The 22,223-nt window shown below is 39.6% G+C and overlaps 1 protein-coding gene across 2 annotated transcripts in view; it reads left to right on the forward strand.

The window, feature by feature from the left end:
- Window positions 1–22,223, forward strand: part of PDE8A (phosphodiesterase 8A) — a 158,817-nt gene that overhangs the window by 112,176 nt on the left and 24,418 nt on the right. For both annotated transcript variants that reach the window (XM_054078152.1, XM_054078150.1), the window contains exons 2-8: window positions 7,838–7,894; window positions 10,692–10,882; window positions 12,060–12,116; window positions 14,448–14,505; window positions 15,936–16,024; window positions 16,257–16,335; window positions 18,000–18,137. In XM_054078152.1, the coding sequence (XP_053934127.1) occupies window positions 7,838–7,894; window positions 10,692–10,882; window positions 12,060–12,116; window positions 14,448–14,505; window positions 15,936–16,024; window positions 16,257–16,335; window positions 18,000–18,137 (669 nt within the window). The remainder of the gene's footprint in view (window positions 1–7,837; window positions 7,895–10,691; window positions 10,883–12,059; window positions 12,117–14,447; window positions 14,506–15,935; window positions 16,025–16,256; window positions 16,336–17,999; window positions 18,138–22,223) is intronic.

A 22,223-nucleotide genomic window follows, 5' to 3' on the forward strand; every position in this document is an offset into this window, starting at 1 on the left:
GCTAGAGCTTTTAATTTGAGAGAACTGTTTTCCATTCAACTTTGTTCTCTTTGGATAGAAAGAGTCAGTGTGGGTTACTGAGTAGATAGCTTGCTTTTTTTCTGACTTGTGTGTGATTTATTCCGGCCCTTTTTGGTGTGCGGTTCGTTGGGCGTGAGGACTTCTTTGGAAGTACACAGTGTGAGATTTGCATAGTCGCTTTGCTGGAGTTTTATCTGCTTACCTTAGAAACCTAAGATAAGACCGTGGTGTCATAATTTAAATTGTGTTTGAATTATCAGAAATTATCGTTTTGAATTTCCGAAGTCAGCGAATGTTTTCCAGATATCAGCTATTATCAAATGGTCCCAATATTACAGGGAGGCAGGGAGATCTGAGGCCACGCCAAGGGATGCCAAGCTCGGCACATGGTGTGCTGGGACTGTTTCTTTCCCATGGTGCCTCCGAATGTACAAATGGTAACAGCAACCATTTCCTAAGTGATAGTGACGTTTATTCTATCACTATCAAGAGCTAAAAAATTTCCCTCAAGTTGTTCTGTGTATAAGTTCTGACCTTTAACAACAGCAGAGGCTGCTGAAAGTCTTTTTGTCCTGTCACAACGTTACCACAGTGGGACACTTGTCTGGGCCAGAGGCCACCCGGACCTTACCACATCACAAATAATAATAGAAGTCACTTTAGGACATGATTGTTAATTATTCCCAACAAAATGGAATGATTCACTTTTGCTAGTGCCCTGCTTGCAGCTCGATAACCAAAGTTTCCTATAATTAATATGGGGAGACTGTATAAACAGCACAAAATGGGAGTTCTAAAGTGTGCTAGAGGGCAGTGAGCCCGATTTCACAACATTATTACTCCGGTTTTGTTCTAATTTAGCTTTACTTGTTGCAGTGGAATAGCACTGAAGAAATGCTGTGGGGAATTAGGCCCCAAATACAAACAGACCTATATAATAACGGTTGGCATGTGCGGTAAGCCGAACATGTAGCCGAAAATCAGCAGGGTCCTTCTCAGTCTCAAGGAAGCAGGGCAGCTGCCGCAGTCAGCGCTGCCCCCTGGCATACCAGTGAGGCACCCCCTGGCCCAGATAGGTTAGATGTCTTCTGGATAACTTCTTCAAGACATGAGTTAACCCAAAAGCCGCCTCCAGACTGAGCAGTGGAAGAGGGTAAAAGTTTAAGAGCAGTAAAGGTGTTCTGAGGAAGCTGGGAATAAGAGAGTGGGTCTCATGGTTGACAAGGCCAGCAGCTCTGGAGAGCTCTGGCAACTCATTACGCGCAATAAAGCTTCTCTTCTCACAAAACCTGCAAGCTATCCAAATTCTGTGTTGCTAATGATGTGACTCAGAGGCCAGAGTATGGCCCTCAAGAGCTAATTTCTGTAAAACTGGTTCACAACTGCTACTAAAACTTCAGGAATGGATTAAAAAACCAGAGGGTTTGTTACCCCGTCACCACTGTCTGTTCATGTGGCAGCATTCTTGAAGGAATCAATGCAAAACACAAAATAGATAAAAGGAAAAAGGTACTGGAACAGAACCTCAGGTGAACTTCAGACCTTGAAACACAGATCGCAATCCGTGTTGGTTTGTTGACAGAGGTGCATCAGTGGGAACCCGATTTACATTAACATTAATACTAGATGTTATCAAAGCAAATTGCACTGAGTCAGAATGCTACATTATGTAAATTACTGACTCTGACATTTGTCTACATCTTTTCAGAAACAGATACAGGAAAAAAAACATCAAGGGCTGGAATTAACAAGTTTCATCTAGGTCAAACAGCAGTTTTAGTAAATTTTAGTTGCCTTTTAGAAAGAACACTTGTCTTTGTATTTCAGCAGCGAATTAACTGACTACATATGTCTTTGGCAGCTGGGCTTACCTTTGTCCTTGAATCTGTTGAGCAAAGGCAAAAACCTTGGACACTTTGTTCCCACTTATTCTTTATTCAAACTATTGTGGCCTCCAAACAGCAAAAGGAGTAGTTGCATCGGGCCAGACTCCCACTTCATGTACACTGAAGTAAATCCAATCTATTCTCTTTATATTTGCTGGAATTATTCTGAATTTTCACTGTTGCTGAAGGAGGTCGGAATTCAGCCTGTGGACTATAAAAATCACTTTATGCTATGAACAGTTGCGTGCGTGTTAGGAAGATCTTCTCAGCCAGCATCGTGTGTAATCTTGCACCAACGTTAAGTTTGTAACAAAGCGGTGTCAAGGTCTACAAGTAAGATGTGATTAGTGATGTTAAGCACTGAGCAGAAAGTGTATGGAAAATAGGAAGTTAAGTCTTAAATTCTCTGCATAGGTAGATTTCCACTGAGAAAGAAATAAGTGGCAGTGGATTGGATTAGTATTCATATATTTCAGAAAGTGATGGAGTTTGTTATAAGCAAAGAAAAATATGAATAGTGGAAAACTGAAGCTGACCCTTGACATGGAGACTTTATTGCCCAGAAATGTTAGCCACGCCAAGTGCATCCTGAACTTTGTTGACGCCAAGTGGTTTAGTTCCTGACTTTCAGCATCCAAGAGGATTTGGCTAAGCTTTCTGTAGAATTCATATTTCTGCTCTTAATAGATAGTGAATCAGTTAAAGTCTAAGGTACAGTAAAAATCTATGAGTTCATTCGAGCTTTCATTTCCTAGGGTGGTAAATCTGTGCTTAAAACAGCAGGTTAAGAAAAATGATGTTTTATCCTTTGTAAAATTCATCCCTTTGTTTATCTTAGATTTATCAAAATTCGGTTTATGTTAAAAGTCCTAGTGCTCCGAGCATATCTTGATCATCAGGACTGTCAAATCTTACTGTAATGAGTCAACTCATGCTGATTTATATCAGTGTATGTAGAAAACTTTAGTATATATTTTAAAATTAGATAAAACACATTTTTGTGATGTGTTAAAATATTGATCTGAGTAAAACGATTAATTTTGCTGGCTGCAGCGCATTGGGACCAGTGATGAAGTCTTATGTCTAATCATTGTTATCCATGCCATGTATTATAATGACTCAGACCCTTGAGGCTGAAATCTTTATTTGAAGAGGCAGTTACTTAGTGTTAAACTGCTAACAGAGGTTCTCTCATTGACTGCTTTCTAATCCCGAACGTTAGCCATGCAGCAGCAGCTTCCATCGGCAATCCATTCAGCAAAAGTTTATGTCACTTCTTTTTTCAAGTCAGTTGCAGGAAGAATAAGCTGTTAAATCTCCTCACGCAAACTTTAACCTGGAAAAGGCTACAAGGCCAGCAGGAGCAGCAATGCTTCCAGCCGCTCTTTAGGGAGAGATACTAGCAGGAGGCCAGGGCTGTGTATGGCGAATACATGTGCAGCTGAAGAGTCATTCCTGTCATCCGCACAGCCCCATCTGGGGTAGAAAGGAAGCGATGGAGCAGTTGTGGCTTGCGGAGGAGCATCTCAGGTGAGCGCTCCTGCCCCCCAAGACGCCAGCAGCTTCCTGGCCAGCCCTTCTCGTGGGTGAGTGGTGCTGCAGCAGCCTGTGGTGCTGCCTCTGACAAGGGTTACCTTGGGCTTTGCAGGGCTCTGCTTCAAAACATCCCGTAAAAGCCTCCTCGAAGGAGTGACTTAAGAAAATCAGCCTCCAGAAGCAATGTGTTTGCCCCTCCATAGCAGGAGTATTGCATGGGACTTAATAGCCAAAGGATTTTGAGGGCTAACTCTGCCCTTTTAGGAGGTTTGCTCTCCTCTCCAATTGGCAATGGTAAGAGAGGCATTTTGGAGAAAGCCAAGATATGAGAACTCTAGCAAATAGGAGTCCTGTGGGCTGCTTTGATGTGTCCCACATGCCAACCAGGCAGTTTATCACCATAGGGAGCATGTGGATCAAGCTGGCTTTGTTTCCACCCTTTATTGCTTTCTACATTTATTCATTGAGCAAGTTCATTTTAAGTTTTTCTAGCTGTAGGAAAAAAAAAAAAACAAAACAACCCAGAAACCATGAACAGACCATTCCTGTAGATTCTGTTCTGGTAAAATGTGAAGAATGACTCATGTCGAGAAGTACTTTACCAGGTTATATCAGGTCAACGCTGAGTTTGTTGTACTTTACTCAGATCAGTCACAGTTGTTTGGGTTTATCTTTTTAAAGCTTTTTTCAGTTGTTTTTATTTACCAAACATTCACTTTCATGTTGCCAGTGTCCAGAGAAGTATTTCTATCAGTAATTTCAATGTTTGCAACTTAGCTGTTACAACATGCAGCTTATTTCAAGCCAGGGTTAAGTTGCACACAGCAGTCAGGAGAATAAACCTCCCCACTGACAGCTGTCTTGTGTGTGGCTAATGCCATTGCCTTGGGATGGATTTTGCTTTGTGCCAGGGTCAGGTCTGGTTTGACAGGACAGAAAATACCGTGTTTAAATAAGAAGGGCAGATTGAGGAAAATCAGTGCTACCAGCAGTAGTTTGGTGGGTCAGAGAATGTAAAATGGCTGCAATTGCTATGTGTAAGCACTTGAAGTAGCCTGGAGCTGATTATCTGCTGTGTTTCTAAGCACAGGGTGTAAACACTTGCTGCTGCAGTAACTGAGCTGCTGTCTGCAATTAAAGCTAACTAGTAGTTGCTGACCTGCAGGCTGCTATTACAGCCATCTCTCACTCCCAGACCCAGAGGAACTGAGCTCCAGCTGGTTTGGAAGTTGCACTAGCACAGATGAGGCAAAAAAGCTTTAGATTTTCAAAACTCTGGAGATTATTTACTGTGGCAAACTATTCTAGAATTTAGATGTCTGAGACCATGAGCCCCAGTGCCCGGCTGTGCTCTTGTTGGGGCTGCGGTGAGAGCTATGTCAGAAATCGGCAGCAGGACCCCTTCCTGCCCTCTGTTTGATTTGGTCCCTGGCCCCAAGTTCTAGGCTGGCCTCTCAGGTTGTTTGGCCAAGGAAGGACTTTGAAAAGATTTGTGTTCATAGTCAAGGTGCTCAAATTGTCGTGCACTCGGATCTTGCCACAGTCACGTATGCTGTACTTACTCAGCGGCCCTTTGGCAAGGGACCCAGCTTCGTCATGTTCAATTCTAGGAACCACAGCTAGTTCCACCTCTCTGTCTTCTCGTACACTTTCTTACAGGTTTGTGCCTGCCTGGAAGGCTGTCACATACAGAAGTCCTGTCTGTCAGCCTGTGAATGTACTTGTCTTTTTGTTTTTCAAGTAGGGAAGAAACTTCAAGGAAGAAGTAGCGAAAGGTGTGAGTGAATAAAGATGTGTTTGGGCAGTTACTATACATGTGAGCTCTGGCTGGGTTTGGGTTTGTTATAAGCTTGCAGCATTAGAGGTATTTTTTAAAGCTCATTTAGTTCACTGATAGTTGGAAGTTTCTGCTAATCCTTGCCGAAGCCTTGATTTTTGACACGGTACTTAATCAGCGTGTTACTTCTCAGTGCTACCAGCAACACAAGAAGTTGAAATGTTTAATCAAGTTATTTGAAGAGATTTCAACAGGGTTAAGAATTAATTGGAGTTCACCACAATTTTCCAGCTGAGATGCAGACTGAGTTCTTTCTCCTACTCAGGACAGCAAGTTAATGTGTAACAAGACAGTTTATCTCCTTTGGGCAGTGCTTGGTAACTTAAGCTTACACGTTGCATAGACTGGTGTTTTCGGTGTAGAATGGCCACGGGTTTCTGGCAGATAAATGTTTTTCAGGCTCTGTCCTTTAAGTACTTCAATGACTATTAATTCACAACCCTTCGAAAGGAAAGAAGCATCTGAAAAGCAGTAACAGTCAATCTCGTTTGTTAAAATTCTCCTTCTGCTGGGACTGATAGTCCAAGGGTATCTTGGCCTGATAGATGGGGTTTTACGTATCCCCAAATGCCTGTGAAATACAGCTCTGGTCTGAACCAGACCTTGGAGCCATTTCGTTGTGAAACTAAAAGCCCTTGCTGATTTATTCTGGCAGTAGGGGTGTACAAAATAAATGTTTTGAAATTTAATTTGATGTGTGGTTATGGTCAGGTAAGTGACTGTAAAAAGGCATCTCTCACTTGATAGATATGCTTCCTTTGTGTCCTTCAGGCATTTCTGCTGATCTTACTGATTCAGAACAAATAGTTACTACTGTCAGTGCTGGAAAACCAGTTACAGTGGTGCAAAAAGCTGGGTTCCCTCCTGCGACGTGCATTATCAGCAAAAGCATTTGCTATTTTCTACTGCAGATTTTGAGTAATCGGATGATGGGACAGAAGGGAGAATAAAGCAGATTGATTTTCCCACCTGAAGGGAAATTTGTGGTCTCAAAATTAGAAAAAATTGACTGGAAAGTATTTAAACCAAGACAATCTGATCTATAATGACTTGAGAGTAAATCTGAAACATTTCCATGTCATTTTTAACAACAGCTTTTAGAGGCCCTCTTAAATAACAGAGACACACTGATTCCTGGCTTGTTTTTGCAGGCGCTGTGTTGCCATTTTTCCTTGGCTAAAGTTTCTTGCTTATTTAATATTGCAGTGATGATTTACGAGTTGATAAATAAATAAAATAACACATGACAAACTCTGAGGGCTGAGCAATGGAGCACTACAGTCATAGAAAGAATGGAGTGTGTAATTCTAAAAGATTTTGCTGCAGGATGTGCTGATGATTCTTCAAAATTATTTATTCAAAAAAAACCTAGGCTGCAAAGGAACAAACCTGATCTTCAAGAGTAGTTTTACTTTGAAAAACAACAATGTAAAAATGATACATTTGTGTTCAGCAGTTCTTTTCTTTGTACCTATGAATCCAGAGATGCCTTCGCTTTACTGAATTGCTAAAAATAATTTTCTTATGCTTTTTTACTCAAGTTACCTTTGAAGAGTCTATGTCTCTCCAAGAAACATTGGTTGAACTCTTCTTTCCTGTTTTGAACTGGGGACATTGTTATTCCTGTTCTTTAGTTTTCATTTCTGAGACAAGAGGTGAAAATCAAACACATAAAAGGGTAGATACTTGCATCCTGGGAATTGCCAAAGAATCCAACCTGTGTAATCCTTTTAAGAGTCTCCCTCTCTATTTATGTGTTTAAGTACTTCAGAAAGACCATCCCATACCAATTGAAGAGTCATTCATGTTCAAGCTTGATTAATGATTAATGGTATCAAAGAGACGAAGCCGTGATCAACAGCACTTCTGGTCGTTGACCTCCATTACTTGAAGTGACACATCAGAAGGAAAGATCCCGGCTCAGTTTATGCATCCTAAGCTGAACTGTTTGATTGTATTACTAGAACAGAGTCTAATGTGGGAATCGCTGGCTTGCAGAAAGCACGTTATGCAATGGCATTTTTGCAGGGTTTTTCAAAGCAAATTTGCATGCTGAATACATGCATCTTTCACTACGAATATCTGAGTTCTGAAAACCTTCCCCAGAGGGGCTGGTCAGGGAGGAGAGAATGCAGCAAAACACCCTTGGAGAAATGAAATGAGTGTGGTTTTGTAGCACTCTTGGGCACCTGTTACATGTGAAATTCTAAGAGCAGAATTACATCTTTTTTCCTTTCTTCTGTAGATTTAATGCTTTTTTTTTTACTTCTAAAATATCTGCTTTTAAACACTTGCATGACTAATCCATTACTTTATGTTTAAAATGACAATAAAACAATGACTTGAAGAATAGCTTGTTGATTTCTACCTGTGTTAATGGAGCTCAGTATATAAATTTACAAAAGCAGAATAAGACCCTCATGAAGAAGCAGCCTTATAACTATAGCAATATTTCTGTGAGACAGAGGTAGATAGGAAATGTCTTATCTAACAGAGCTAATTTTTCTTCCTCCCTAGGTGCCTACGTATTAATAAGATCCCTTCTTATTTCTTCTAGGCTTCAGTAACAGATGTGCAGTTTGGCCCTATGAGACTTCATCAAGATCAACTTCAGGTAATACGTTCAAACTGAAGTCTTAATTTCCATAACGTCACCGAAGTTAGCTTAAAATTAGTGGCTGGAATTTTGGGGGTATAGAAATCTTCACAGAGCATTTTTGTCAAGTGATAATGTGCACCTAACATTTTTTTATCATGATACTCTATGAGATATCTTAAATATCCTGCCTCTTTTCTCCAAACTTCTCTTAGCTCATAAAAATAGAGTTATCTGTACTTCTTTCTGCTATCAGTTATCTTGCAATCAATTTGATGTGTTGCCTTGCTTTGTATTTTACTGGTAGACATTTCTTAATCAAAATCCCATCAAAGTGATACTAAGCCAGATGTCCTGTCACGGTCTATCACACCAGCACTATTATTAGCATCAACAAAACTTTTAACGACATCACAAAAGATACAAAGTGAACTTGGCAAAGTATGGAGGGTTTGTTATTCATTGTGGCTGGCATTAATTCATCTTCCTTTTTATTAATAAAGGTCATATGTCAGTTGCCCCCGTATTTTGTCTGGGATGGGCATGAGGTTTAAACATTTGTACATCCTTTGTACATCCTCTGAAAATTCTCCTGTATCGCAAGACATACTGAACCATTAATAATCCAAGATGGAGTGAAAGTAATCTGGACCTGATAATTTGACAGGCTGAGAGAGTTGTGTTTATTCAGCCTGGAGAAGAGAAGGCTCCGGAGACACCTTAGAGCAACCTTCCAGCACCTGAAGGGGCTACAGGAAAGCTTGGGAGGGACTTTTTACAAGGGCATGGAGTGATAGGACAAGGGGGAATAGCTTTAAATTGGAAGGAGGAAGATTTAGATTAGACATTAGGGAGAAATTCTTCATGATGAGGGCGGTGAGGCACTGGCCCAGGTTGCCCAGGGAAGCTGTGGCTGCCCCATCCCTGGAGGTGTTCAAGGCCAGGTTGGATGGCGCTTTGGGCAGCCTGGGCTGGTGGGAGGTGTCCCTGCCCACGGCAGGGGTCTTGGAACTGGATAATCTTTGAGGTCCCTTCCAATCCAAGCGATTCTATGATTTGAAAATGTCTCAAAGAACTACGGTTAAACATCTTTCTGAGCTATTATCAGCACAGGCAGTATTATCTTCGAACATCAGGTCCTAAGACAGCCTCATCCAGCTGTTCCACAAATCAGAAACATTCCTTGGACACTTTTGCCTCTTTTATTGTTATAAATAGTTGTATTGCTTTTGTCCAGTCATAGAGCAGTCTAAAATTCTACCAATTTACCCTGGTAATACAGCTGGCAGGAATGAGGGAAGGAGAAGTTAGACACATTTGTGCCAGAGTCAATCATACAACTTGAATCTGCTGACTTTGTGCTATTGCTGAAAACGATTCTTGCCCTCTGAAGAGGGTTATAAATTAACTTCACTAAATATAGCCCAAACTATGACATCTTTTTGCAAACAGTTTTGCAGGTTGCTATAAAAGGAATCTGAACTAAATGAGTACAAAGTTCTTCATTCTTACAAAAATATGCATTACATGGAAACATTCAGATTTACTGGTAGACATTCCACCAGCCTGGTCCGAAGCGTAACCAGCTCTGGAATTCCTAAAATCACCTGAAAGATAAACGGCAGTGGGATGCAATGTGAGTTACACATGCTCCAAATTATTGTCTGACCAAAGCATATATCTAAGCGTGGATTGATTAAATTACTGAAAGATTGATGTCTTGGGACAGTAGACCAAATGCTGGTTTAGTTATCTATCTTTCCCAAGAGGCTGCATATAGTCAGACATGCACAAAATCAAGACTAACACAAATCTATAATCTGCCACACTGTATTCTTTCAGGAAAAGAAGTTTTCTTCTACAAAGTTTTATCTTGGCACAAAGCACAATTGCTTCAATGCGAGTCTTCCTTCGCAGACTTTACGTTTAGCTTCTGAACTGTATTCTGTCCTAGAATTTGAAATACATCTTGGAAGGAATTGAGCCTTATCGTACTTGGAGTATGTAGGGATTGTTTTTATTTTAAAAAAGCTCAGGAAGATTAATGTTATTGGCAATTACACAGGAAGTTAGGACAGAGCAAATACTGGCTCAGAGACCTGACTTGCAGGTCCGGATTTCAACCGTAGTAATCTTCTGTCATATAAATCCCATGGCAGTCTTTGCATTGGAGTCACATGGGGACATACTACATAGACAAAGGTGCTGCTTTTGATTTCAGTCTTGTGTGACTTCATCCTGAGCAACCTGTCTATAAAGTTTCCAGGAACCTCGCAGAGTGGGCTGCACCCAGTACTAGAATGAGATGAAAAAGAAAGCACGTTTTTCATTATGCCATTGAAGCACCGTTAAATGTTAATTCACATGAGGTGAACCATGACTTTTTTTTTTTTTTCCCTGGAATAAGATACTGGCAAGAAAAATAAAACCCAGGATAATAGTTGTATGTGAGACAGTTTCAGTGAAGAAACGTAGACTTGCTGTTATTTCATGTACGCTATCTGAAATGTCAGCTCTAGTCTCAAAGGATCGCTTGAGCTCTCTTTATAGCTAATGATGAGAGACCCACTTCCCAAACTTGCTCGTCCCATGTGGATACAAATGGCTCTGGCAGACTATTTTATCCACTTCAAACACCTCTGTATACAGACAGTTACAAAAAGCAGTAGGCTGTAGAAAGCAATTCTACCAAAAACAATGGATGAAGTCTTGGAATATTTGCTTTAAAAAACATACTAACAACAGGCAAAAGTCCCAGAATCAGCTATATATGTAAAACTTGTTTGTAATCATTCACTGTCTGTTTTTAACCCAGGTACTTTTAGTGTTTGCCAAAGAAGATAACCAGAGTAACGGGTTCTGTTGGGCATGTGAGAAAGCTGGATTTCGGTGTAATATTGCCAGGACACCTGAGTCGGCACTAGAATGTTTTCTTGATAAACACCATGACATTATCATTATTGACCATAGACATTCCAGATACTTTGATGCAGAAGCATTATGCAGGTAGGCACCATTTCAGTGTAATTAATGCATACTCTGTAGTTAACACGTCATCAAAGGGGTTTTTTTGCTTTTATATGACCATTTATAAAATCTGTCGAACATTAGACTTTTTTTTTGGACAGATGCCCACTGGCAGCATCAAATATTGTCACCTCAGTGATTTACATTTGATAGTTGCAGCATTTTTGGTTGTGTGCTAGGATATGTGAAGCTTGATCTGGCTTGGAGCCACAGCGTACAAATTCCTTGCTGTAGTGAAATGAAGTTTTTGTTCCCCCAAATACCTGGTTACTAGTTTGTACATTAAATTAACTGCAAAGATCGCATGTGCCACCAAGCAGTTTAAAAAATGCATTCACTTCATTAGTGTTCTGAATGATTTGAAGTGTCACTCGCTGTTGAGTAACCCCAGATGCAAATAGGCTGTGGGTTGTGTGCATGTTTCCATACCTACAACATTTGAAAATCTGTTATGAAGAGCAAAGTTGCACACTGATGCCAAAAATACTTCACAAACTGCTGTAAAGGATGAAAAAAAGGGGAAAAGGATTTGCCTTTCTAAGTCTCTCCACGGAGATTAGACAGGCAGTGGTGCCTTGCTTCAGTGACTTTCCAGTGAAACACCCCTTGGGAATGTGTCTAGACTAAATAACAGTCAGGAGGGGCGCGGGGAGCAGGGTCGGACTGTGTACCCTGGGTGAGTGCAGTGGGTTCAGGGCACTGGGACAAAGGCTCTTCTCCTTGCTTAACTGAACTAACTAGATAAGATCTTTGACAGGCAAAGACCGGATACCAGCGCTGTTCCCCTTGGGTTTTTTACCATTTTTACCATTCTGTCCCAGAATAAAGTAAAATACTCCTTAAATGAGTAAGGCCACGTCCTTCAAACAAGTCTGTTACCTGCTGTTTCAGGGAGCAGAATTTTTTGCTATTCCCTTGCATTCAAGGTTTAAATTAGTCTATATTCTCTGTGTCTTTTTTTTTCATGGAGTCTCACACATTGCTAAATTTATTCTCCTTTCTGTGATCCAGCAGGCTCAGGATTTGAATTTTGTTTTGTTGTTAAACCCTCTAAAAGAGGCATTTTAAGAAAAGTACTGTGTGAAGATTCTGTTAAGTCATGCTTTCTGAAATGTGAACTAAAAAAATGTTAAATTATCTTGCTTTTTATTTAAAGGTCTATCCGAACAACGAAGCCCTCAGAAAATACAGTCATTATTGGTGTAGTACGAAGGTAAATACTCATATCTTTACTTCCACATGATCAACAAAATGTAAATCTTAGCATTGGAAAAGTAAATAATACATTAAAAACTTTGAATTGGAACTTCTTTCTGTGCGAGTGATAATGTGTTAGCTTTATAGAGTTTTCACCTTCCTTGACCACAGGGCTGGGATAGGATTTTTTATTTCTGCTGTTTACTAGGGAGGTCTCACTTTGGATTTTTTTGTTTTGTTCTGTTTTTTTCCCCTTTCCTGATTACTAGAGGCTTTAGGATTATGTTTCAAATAACCTCTGCAACATCATGTACTAAACTACAGAACTTTCTCATGGATCTGTGTTTTGGTATTAATAAAAATAACACTTTGAACCTTTATTGATCTGTCTTTTAGTCTGATTAATCTCAGCACAGGTGATCAGCTGAGTTACAAAAAAAAGATACAGAACAATTTGGTCAGTGTAAAGTAGCATCTGACTGTAGAAGTTTTAAAAATAAAATAGACCATATTATGACATCTCATTAAAGGATTGCATATGCTTTTTCCTTCTCCTCCCTCTGAAAACATCACTTATATATCATAAAATAATTTGAAACTAACAAAAATGCAATATATTTAATTTGAAATGAAATAAATAGAAAACAATTTCCTCAAAGTATGATCTTGGGAATATCCATTTCTCAGAAAATATTGGTTCTGAACACCAGTTCTGAGATGTTGGAATTTCCCATTAAAGATCCTGTTTTCCACTACCGTCTCGGGGAACAAAAGGCCCTGATTAAAAATTTCAAGGGATTCCATTGTGAATATCGTCTTAAATATTATTATATTGTCAGGAAATCTGACTATGGTAACTGTTGCTTCTACAGTCAGGATTGTCTCTCATCAAACTAATACAAAACAAAAGAGAAAAAGGACCAAAAGGGCAAACAGTAACTCAAGAGTTTCTTCATGTACGTCAGAGAGAAAGACACCTGTGGTTCCTCTCAAAAGTGAGGAGAACTTGGAAGCTGGGCTTGCTTTACACACAATTAGAAAGTGGCTGAAAAGGTTTTTTTACCTGCAGTTCATTTTCATCTTTTCAAAATGTTCACACTGTGAGTTGGGAGAAGATAACAGTCCTCTGTGTTGACAATATCTCAGACACATTAGTTCTCAGGCTTCGGATGCGTCTAGGGTCCGTGGCCACTGGAAACTTCAGAAGTCAGTTTGCCTTCCACTGGGACCGAGTTGACTGTGTCAAGCTCCCAGCTCCCGTAGGCTGAACAGAACCATTCTCAAGTTGCTTTAGGATTTCATAGACAGAGAACTTTAACACATTTATTTTCTTGCTGCAAGAAGCATATTTGTGATAAAGCCTGACGTTTAGCCAACAGCATTGTGGAGGGTCTTCTCCTTCATTTTTCTGCAGTTGTATTTGTTTTGGTTTGGTTGGGTTTTTTTCCCCCCTGCAGAATGCCTGTCGTCTCTCTTTGTGCTTCTGGGAGGCAGCATTATGAGACAACTGGCATGAGGAATGGGGAGATTTTTCTGACAGCTGTCCTTCTCTCTCTGCTTAATCTTGGGCAGACCTTGTACTTCAGTAGGCATCATTTGCCTCATGTATAAAAAACAAATGCAAGGGAAACAAAAAGAAGAGGTGCCATGAGATCCAAAGTTTCACACATAAACAAAAGCTATTGTGCCACCTGCTCAACTTGACCAGCTTCCATCTGCTCCTTTACAAAAACTTAAGATAATGGCCTTTCCTCCAGGTTCCAGCCATACATTCACATATGTTGGAATGTCTTTTAGCAATTAGTATAGCCAAGTGTTTAAAACTTATTCAGATATCTCATTTTAGGAATAAGTCATCCTCAAATGATCTACAGGAAGGCACTGGTAGATAACACTAGAAAATTGATCCTCATTCAGGAATCTTGAGTTACCCATCTGAGATTTGATACCCTCAGATAACAAGTAATTTCCTAAAACTTTGGCCATGTAGACTTTAAAGTGCATCTTTGACTAGAATCCAGTACCAAAAAAGAAGGAATCCAGTACCAAAAAAGAAGGAATAGACCAGCAATCTAGATAATAATATTTTTTTTTCTTGAAGCATTATTTTTTGAGATGTAAGCAGCTCAATAAATGCAAAAATGAAAATAACACTTTGGCTTACCTGTGCCAAAGATGAAAGCATGTAAATGCCACAAAATTTATGTTTTGTTCATAGATCCTCTGAGGATCTTGCCATGTTAGCCTTTAGTGTGACATCTGGGGTACAGGTATGTCAATGGCTTGTGAAACTGAGTCTCAGTTGATTACAGAAATAATCTCTGACTTCCTCATCCTTTTGTAAAAGGCATGCTGATCGTGAAGAGTCATCAATATTGCCCCTGATCTCTGCTGGCTTCACAAGGGTATGTATGTTGTATACTCCGCTGGGTTGCTCTGACATTCCAAAATTGTCATGCAAGAAACTATGCTGAGGTTTGGCTGTCAGAGACTGTCAGAAATCCAACCTGTAACTCTTGCTCATGCTTCTCATTTTTATACATATTTCCCGACTCGGAAGTACCAGACAGCAGCAGAATAATGCTGTGTAGGTGGATGTTCTCAGGAATACAAGAAGTGGTACTGAGACTTTTCTACCTTAGACATTTATTTCACAGTGAGTATTTGATGCTCTGCTTGAAAGTTTAACAAAATTGACTAGTGACCATAGCAGAGCCAGAGAGCAGCTTGCAGTGGACGACGGAATGTGCTGTGAGAAACCTTTTCTATCAAATGCCAGTTCACATCTCTAAACAGATTTCAGATACTGTCAAGTGCTATTATCTATTGTTTGGAAGCACCTGAAAAGTATTGTGTTGAATCTGTTCCTTGGCAACTATTCCAATTAAGCAGGAAAGGTGCTTATTAGTGCATCAGTTAAGTGAATTCTTCATTGCATTGAGCTGACAATGGAACAAAAATGTGCATGGTTTACAGTCTGATTCAGAGGACTCGGTTGCATGCTCACCAGATTTTTTGCTATCCCATCACAATCCATTTGCACCTATTTGCTTATTTCTAATAAGGTCATAGTACAGGAAATGCTACAGCTTGGAAATGACTGTACTTATACATACAGAATCATTCCAGTGGACACATAAGTCGTCTGACACAGATTCTGAATTATTTATGGATGAGAGCCTTGGAGATGGGCTAATGGCAAAGCATAGGAAATTCTGTTTAGCAGCCTTGATGCGGTGGCTTAACTTTGGTAATCAGTCCTCCCTCCCAAACTATCAATGTCTGTGGCAGTTTAGCATGAGCAAAAAGTTAACTTTCAAGCTCATACATAGTAAATATGAGATGTTTTAAAAAAAAGATCAAAGATACTGAGGTTGTTGCTATACAAACTCCACCATGTAGTGGCAGGTGTATTGTCAGGCAGGCTTGCTTTCTGCTATGTATACAATTTGGGGTATTAGCAATTGGAAACTCATAATAATCTCAAATTTTAATGACTTGATAATTTTTTCCTTGTTATTTTAAATGAGTAGCATGAACGCATATCACTTCGTTAAAAGTAGGTTATTTTATATATTGATCATGCTGACAGTGACAGAGAATAAACAGATTGGTTCAACCTCATTGCCACGAGGATCTGTTACTGTTTCAGAGTGCAGCAACCTGGAGAATTTTACTAGTCTCAAATACCAGCCATCTCGTGTTGCTTGTGTTACATGTTCATTTTTGGCATATTTACCCCCTTTAGTTCTTTATGAAGCAAATGAAAACAGAGCCTCATACCCTTGAGTACAGAATGCCTATTAATAAAATATTTCTAACCTTTGATTTGCAGAGATATGTAGAAAATTCTAATATAATGGCCTGTTACAATGAGTTGATTCAGCTGGAATTTGGAGAGGTGCGGGCACAATTCAAACTAAGGTAATTTTACCAATACCATCATTAACAAAACAATGCCAATTTAGCCACATCCTTAAAAGCGTATTTGTTTTACTGTGCTGTAGTTAATTGTAGAATATCAGTTAGATAAATAAAATATGTTAATCATTAAAGTGCAGCTTTATTCGGTATGGAGTTGCGATACCTTATTGTCACAAACAATGAGAATTATGTGGATTAAATTTAATTCGATGCCTTTTTTTTTCCCCTCCAGGGCATGTAATTCTTTATTTACAGCATTAGAGAAAAGTCAAGAAGCCATTGAGATCACAAGTGAAGACCATGTAATACAGGTTTGTTCCAGTTATTTTTATAAGTACAGAAGATTGCTCTGTCGACTGACTGTATTTTATTTCATCCATGATTACATTTACTTTCTCTTACAGTACAAGACTCTAACCTAACCTAATGGCTCTATAAAGACTGGAGTGAGTTTAGCTAGAGAGTAGAATTTTCTCCGTTCTGAATATCTTGCATAAATCAAGTCAGTTTTAAGGGCGATTGTTGTTTCTGAATGAATAAGAATTTGTTCTCTTGTTTTTATTTTTTGTAATGATTCTTTTATATCATGAATGAATGCAGCAACTGGCTTGTATGCATTCTCTTCCAAAATATTGTATGTTAACTTGATGCTCTTGAAAAGCGAATCTGAGGTCCTGTTTAAATAAAGGTAGTACTTTTTTTTTTTCTTTCATAAATTTGATACTGTTTGATGCATTGTGATTTTTGGCAAGTATTTTTGAATGTAACCCTGTCTTTAAAAATTACATTTAGAAAGGGAGAAGAAATTGTGCTTAGGTTTGCAGTCCTGAAAAACATCATCTTTATAAGGGAGTTAGTTACATCCCTAGCTATGAAGGCTGGGAGGAGTGGTTTTATTGTCAGTCAAGAGCTTAAGTCTAAGCCTCTGGGAGTTCTAACATAAAATTGTATTCTCTTGACCCAAATCTTGACAATGACAATTTAATTGAAGGATGTGCCTTCTTAATACTTTTACAAAAATAACAGAATACATCTGAAAGATGTAAAATATATTTTAATAAAAAATAAAAAATATATTTTAATAAAAAATATATATTTCCTGACCAAATTTCGTCGCTCTGCAGACAGCCTTGTAATTTGAGAGAAGTGATGACTGCAAGAGTCCTGGAGCTCTTTCTCATGAGCAGGGCTTTCTCACATAGAGAGGGTACCTGTAGGAAGGAACCTTTAAGCTGGAGGGGCTTTAGGAGCAGAAGGCATCCAGTGGCACCCTTTTCCTTTCTCTCATATTGGAACGTTCGAAGTTGGAAGTTGTTTCAATGCATTCAGATGCTGTCCTTATGGGACCCGTGTCTATAGCTCAGCTAACGGGAGAGTCGTGAAGGTGTGGGCTACGGGGACCAGTTCACTTGTGTCAGGCAGAGGCCACAGAATTGCAGCAAAATGCAACATTCAGTTCAGAGAGAAAGTTGCTTTATTAGATTCCGCTTCTTCCAAACTGTTTGGCTGGGCTTTTCCTGGACAGGGGAATAGTAATGGTTGGCCCCTACACACGGTAAGATGATGATGAATTTATTAATAGAATATTCTTATGGTATCCCATCATCTAATTTGTGATTTTTAGGAGCACCGGCGTAGGTTTGAGGTTTATAGGTTTGAGAGCTGACAGAGCTCGTATTTTAGGAAATTATGTTGTCTGTCTGAATTCTGTGGATATGAAATATTCAGCTTTTTCCATAATTTCCCTCTCTTTGCTCACACGTACACATTCTGCACGACTCTTCTAGCATGGACATTTCTGTTTTGCTTCACCAAGAAAAAGAATGCAGGCATCTCTCTCAGGAGTAGCACATACAGCAATTTACTTCAGGCTGGGAAAGACATCCTCTAGTTTAGCAAACAGGAAAAAAAAAGGGATTCTGTTGTGCTTTAAATATTCTGTTGAATGGGTTTTTTGTTTGTTTTTACTTCACAGTACGTCAATCCTGCTTTTGAAACAGTGATGGGCTATCAAATAGGTGAACTAATAGGAAAGGAATTAACAGAAGTGCCTATAAATGAAAAAAAAGCTGATTTCCTAGATACTATTAATTCCTGCATAAAGATAGGAAAGGTGAGTAATGGCATTATATCATTTATCATTTGCTACATGTAGAAGTTATTATTGTCTAGGGATGACACATGATGTAACTTGAAGCCTCTCAGACAACAGCATTTGCAGCTTTCTTATTCAAACAAGAGGAGGGAAAAAATACTTTTTGTAAGGGCTTTTTTCTCTTTTCTTGCTTGGAAGAGGTACATGTTTTATGAAAATAAGTGACTTGCTGTGTTCCTCTATAACATACGCTGTATGTAGCAAAAGCTGTGGGAACACCAAATAGAAATGTGACTGGTTTGCATTATCCACTGCGATGTAAATAAGAAAGGAACTGCGCTGACGTGTTTCAGTGTGAAATGTGGAAGCTGATTTGCAAGCTCAGAATATAAAATATCTGAAGACACATTTGCAATATCACTTGAGAGTGTTAGGTTTGCAATATCACTTGAGAGTGATAGGCAGTGCCAGCTGCCAATATCTCTTATTCTCTAGTGGCACGGGAGATGTCTAATGTATTTCCATTATAAATGTTTGTTGCACCAAGAAACTGTGTGAGGACGTGCAGCTGGCTTCAAGGGAGGTCATTACAGAGAGTCATTACTGTTTGCCTGGTAGCTCCGTGATGCTCCTTTGGGACTGTTGTGGCTGCAATGTGAGAATCCATCTACGAGCTTTCATTTCCATTTTGGCAATGAGGTGTAACAGCTTCTGATGTCATGGAACATGTCACAGTACTTTATAGGAAGAAGATGATGGAGGTAAAACAAGGAAATTGGGAGCTGGTGTGTTTGTAGATGCGCCTGTGCTCAACCTGAGTCAGGATGGCCAGTTAGGTCATTCTGACTGTCCACGGGGGAGCATTGCGTTATTGACACATTATTGAGAAAGGAGATGTTAAATGAATCATGGCATCCTGTGTATGTAGGCAGTGATGCAAAAGCACCGCTGCAAAGTTGTGGTGAGGCATACTGTGGAGATCCAGGCACTAACACAAGCACTCACCAACAAAAGCTGTGCCCTAGCTGGGTGAAGATTGCACGTGCATTTCAAGAAGAATATGTCACTCAGTTCTACGTGTATTGGCCTTTTGGAAGAGATCCCAGCCGTAGACAATAGCTTGGATTATGGTGTTTCACAACTCTGTGTCTGACCGAAATTTATTTATTTCAGCAAATGTGTGTAATACAAAACTGATGTTATGAGGGAGTATTTTTTAAGTTATTATTTATTAGATGAATTAAGTTATATTACGTTGATGAATTAAGTTATAATACATTAGATGAGTCAGGCTTTAAATCCACAACATCAGTTCTTAAGATCTGAAGTGCTCAAATTTTTAATATTTTAGTGTGCTGATAAAAATGTCTTTAATAAAGGAAATATATGTAACTCTATGAATTATAGAAATCTAACCCTAATCCATCTCTTTCCTTGTGCTTTTTTTATTCCTGGCTCTAGGACTTCCATCTGTGAGGGCTAATGAAATACTACTTATTTAAATCTGTCTCTCTGGAACAGCTTAAGCTGTTTTAGGTGGATATGTTCTGTTTACATGTTTTTTGTATTTGCCTTTGGAACGTTTTATAACATGCAATCTATGTAGCCTTATGTTTCTGTATTAATATAAAAATGAATTGCAAATTGAATTCTTATAGGTGCCTGATTTGTGTCTTGATCGTTCTGGCATGGTCTACATGTTGTTTTCAGGCCTGTGATTTTTTTATATCTTAAATTTAAAAGACTATTACAATAGGCTGGGTAGTGGCTGCTGTGGGTTACAGCATATCAAAAGAATAACTGTCTACTACTGTGACAATCTCCTGCCAACAGGTTTGGCTTTTCTTTTTTGAACAAATGTGGTAATATAACAAAAATAACAGAAAGCAAGATTTCCAGAAAAAATGTAAGCTGTATAAAATCTAGAGCCAATCCAGAGGAGTCACAAAGGTGATCCGAGGGCTGGAGCACCTCCCATACGAGGATGCACTGAGAGAGTTGGGGCTGTTCAGCCTGGAGAAGAGAAGGCTCTGAGGAGACCTTAGAGTGACCTTCCAGTACCTGAAGGGGCTGCAGGAAAGCTGTGGAGGGCTCTTTATCAGGTAGTGTTTGGAGAGGACAAGGGGTAACAGTTTTAAGCTGAAAGAGGGGAGATTCAGATGACATATTAAGAAGAGATTGATTACTGTGAGGGTGGTGAGGCTCTGCCACAGATTGTCCAGAGAAGTTGTGACTGCCCCATCTCTGAAGGTGTTCAAGGCCAGGTCGGATGGGGCTTTGAGAAACCTGATCAGTGTCCCTGCCCATGGCAGGGGGGTTGGAACTGGATGGGCTCTAAGATACCTTCTAATCCAAACCATTCTATGATTCTTTGAGGAAACTCTGACAGCATTTTCCCTCTTGTGGTGACAAACATAGGTCTGTGTATATACAAACAAACTTTCATAGGCATTGTGCAGAAAAATTGCTATCTGCATGGTACATAGGGATTCTTGGGTCAGGATGTTGTCTCTCTCAGGAAAAAAATATAGCCTCTGAAAGTTCATTTCTTGTTAGTACAGCTGGCTGTAATTTGCAAGAAGCCAGCTTTATTGAAAGGCTTTTTCATCCATCCATACGTGAGGAGTTAAAAACCAAATCATACTTTCTTCATTCTTCAGTTTCATGGTTCAAATTACATCCATTAAGATGAAATGTGCAATTCTGACTTGAATTCTTGCTGTCTCTGATCTCTGCAGTTTGACACAAAGCTCTTTATCTTAGTTTTGCTTTTCTGAAGTGAGATAGATAGCTATCAATAAGTCAGACAAGACATGCAGTTCCTCTCGCTCCTTGGGAATTATTTGCGGGCTGTCTTTACAGAGGGGGCGGGAGAGCGATCAAGCTCTACGATAAAGTCTATGGCAATTCTTTCCTAATTCAGCCTTACTGTCTGTGAGATGGTTTTCCTGACATCTGGTGTTTATTTTGGTTTGCTCTGTTTTCTACAAGTAGCTTACTGAACTTCACTGCCGGGTGCAAGAATCCCCAGTCTAAAGGAAGGGTGAATTACTTACTGTAAAGGGGGTTATTTACTGTGCACATACGAGCGCTCACTGGGTAGACGCGTGCCATGGCCTTCTTAATGAAGTTTGAAACCTCGGCGTCGATTCACTCTAGGAAGAGTGAAACTGTTTTTTTCACTGTGTATGGTTTTTACTCTGCATTCAATCCCAGCACACCATGCAGAAGTGACCCATCACTGTTCTTGTGTAGCTGTAATTTAGACATAACGATGAGCTTAGCTGACAGCATGTCTTGTGAAGTAGCTCTTCTCTGTTGGATTCCTGAGAGAGGCTCATTGCTGAGAGAGCATATGGTGTTTTTAAATATGTTTAGTAACGTCCCTGGGAGAACTTTACCTACCAGCAGGACTTTGGCTCGAACTTCCCATTTCTCAGAATTTTGCTGACCTTTTCCCCCACGCATTTCCTGCCACAGTTTCACAGGTTTTAGAAATTCACAAGTTGAAAAATCGATCTGTTGACTAAGAACAACGTATTAGTGAATAACCCGTCATGCGAAGGATGTACTTTCAGCGTGAGAATTATCCAATCTGTACCTTATGACTTCATCCCTTTGTGCATACTCCGGGTTTATTACCTGAGTTAGATCGATTACTCATCTCTGCCTCATCCTGGTTGTCAGGAAACTATTGATATGCATACTTTTAATTATGAGAGCATTGAATTTTGTGATGTTTGCTCTTTCTTCATTTGTATTCCTCATGCAGCTCACAGGAGAAGATATTATGGTTGCTTCCCAATTTGTTATGCACAGTTGTTTTCTCTGACAGATCCTTGGAAAAACCTTTCATATTTTTTTCTGCACAGCCTGTCACCAGGCAGCTCTCTAGGGGCTGGAGTCTTTATTTGCTGCCTCCATCAACATAAATGCAGAACTGTTCTCGCTGTACCTGTCTTCTGGCCTACTTTGACTGTGAGATCTGTCAGTCTAACATAAATAAATACGTATCGTGCCTCAAAAAGGTATTTTCACATACATCTGAAAGATCTGATCTAAAGTCTGTTGAACTCAACTGAAAGACAGCAATTGGCATGGGTA

Source organism: Cuculus canorus, chromosome 12 (assembly GCF_017976375.1).
Source record: "Cuculus canorus isolate bCucCan1 chromosome 12, bCucCan1.pri, whole genome shotgun sequence".
In the NCBI taxonomy this organism is placed as follows: domain Eukaryota; kingdom Metazoa; phylum Chordata; class Aves; order Cuculiformes; family Cuculidae; genus Cuculus; species Cuculus canorus.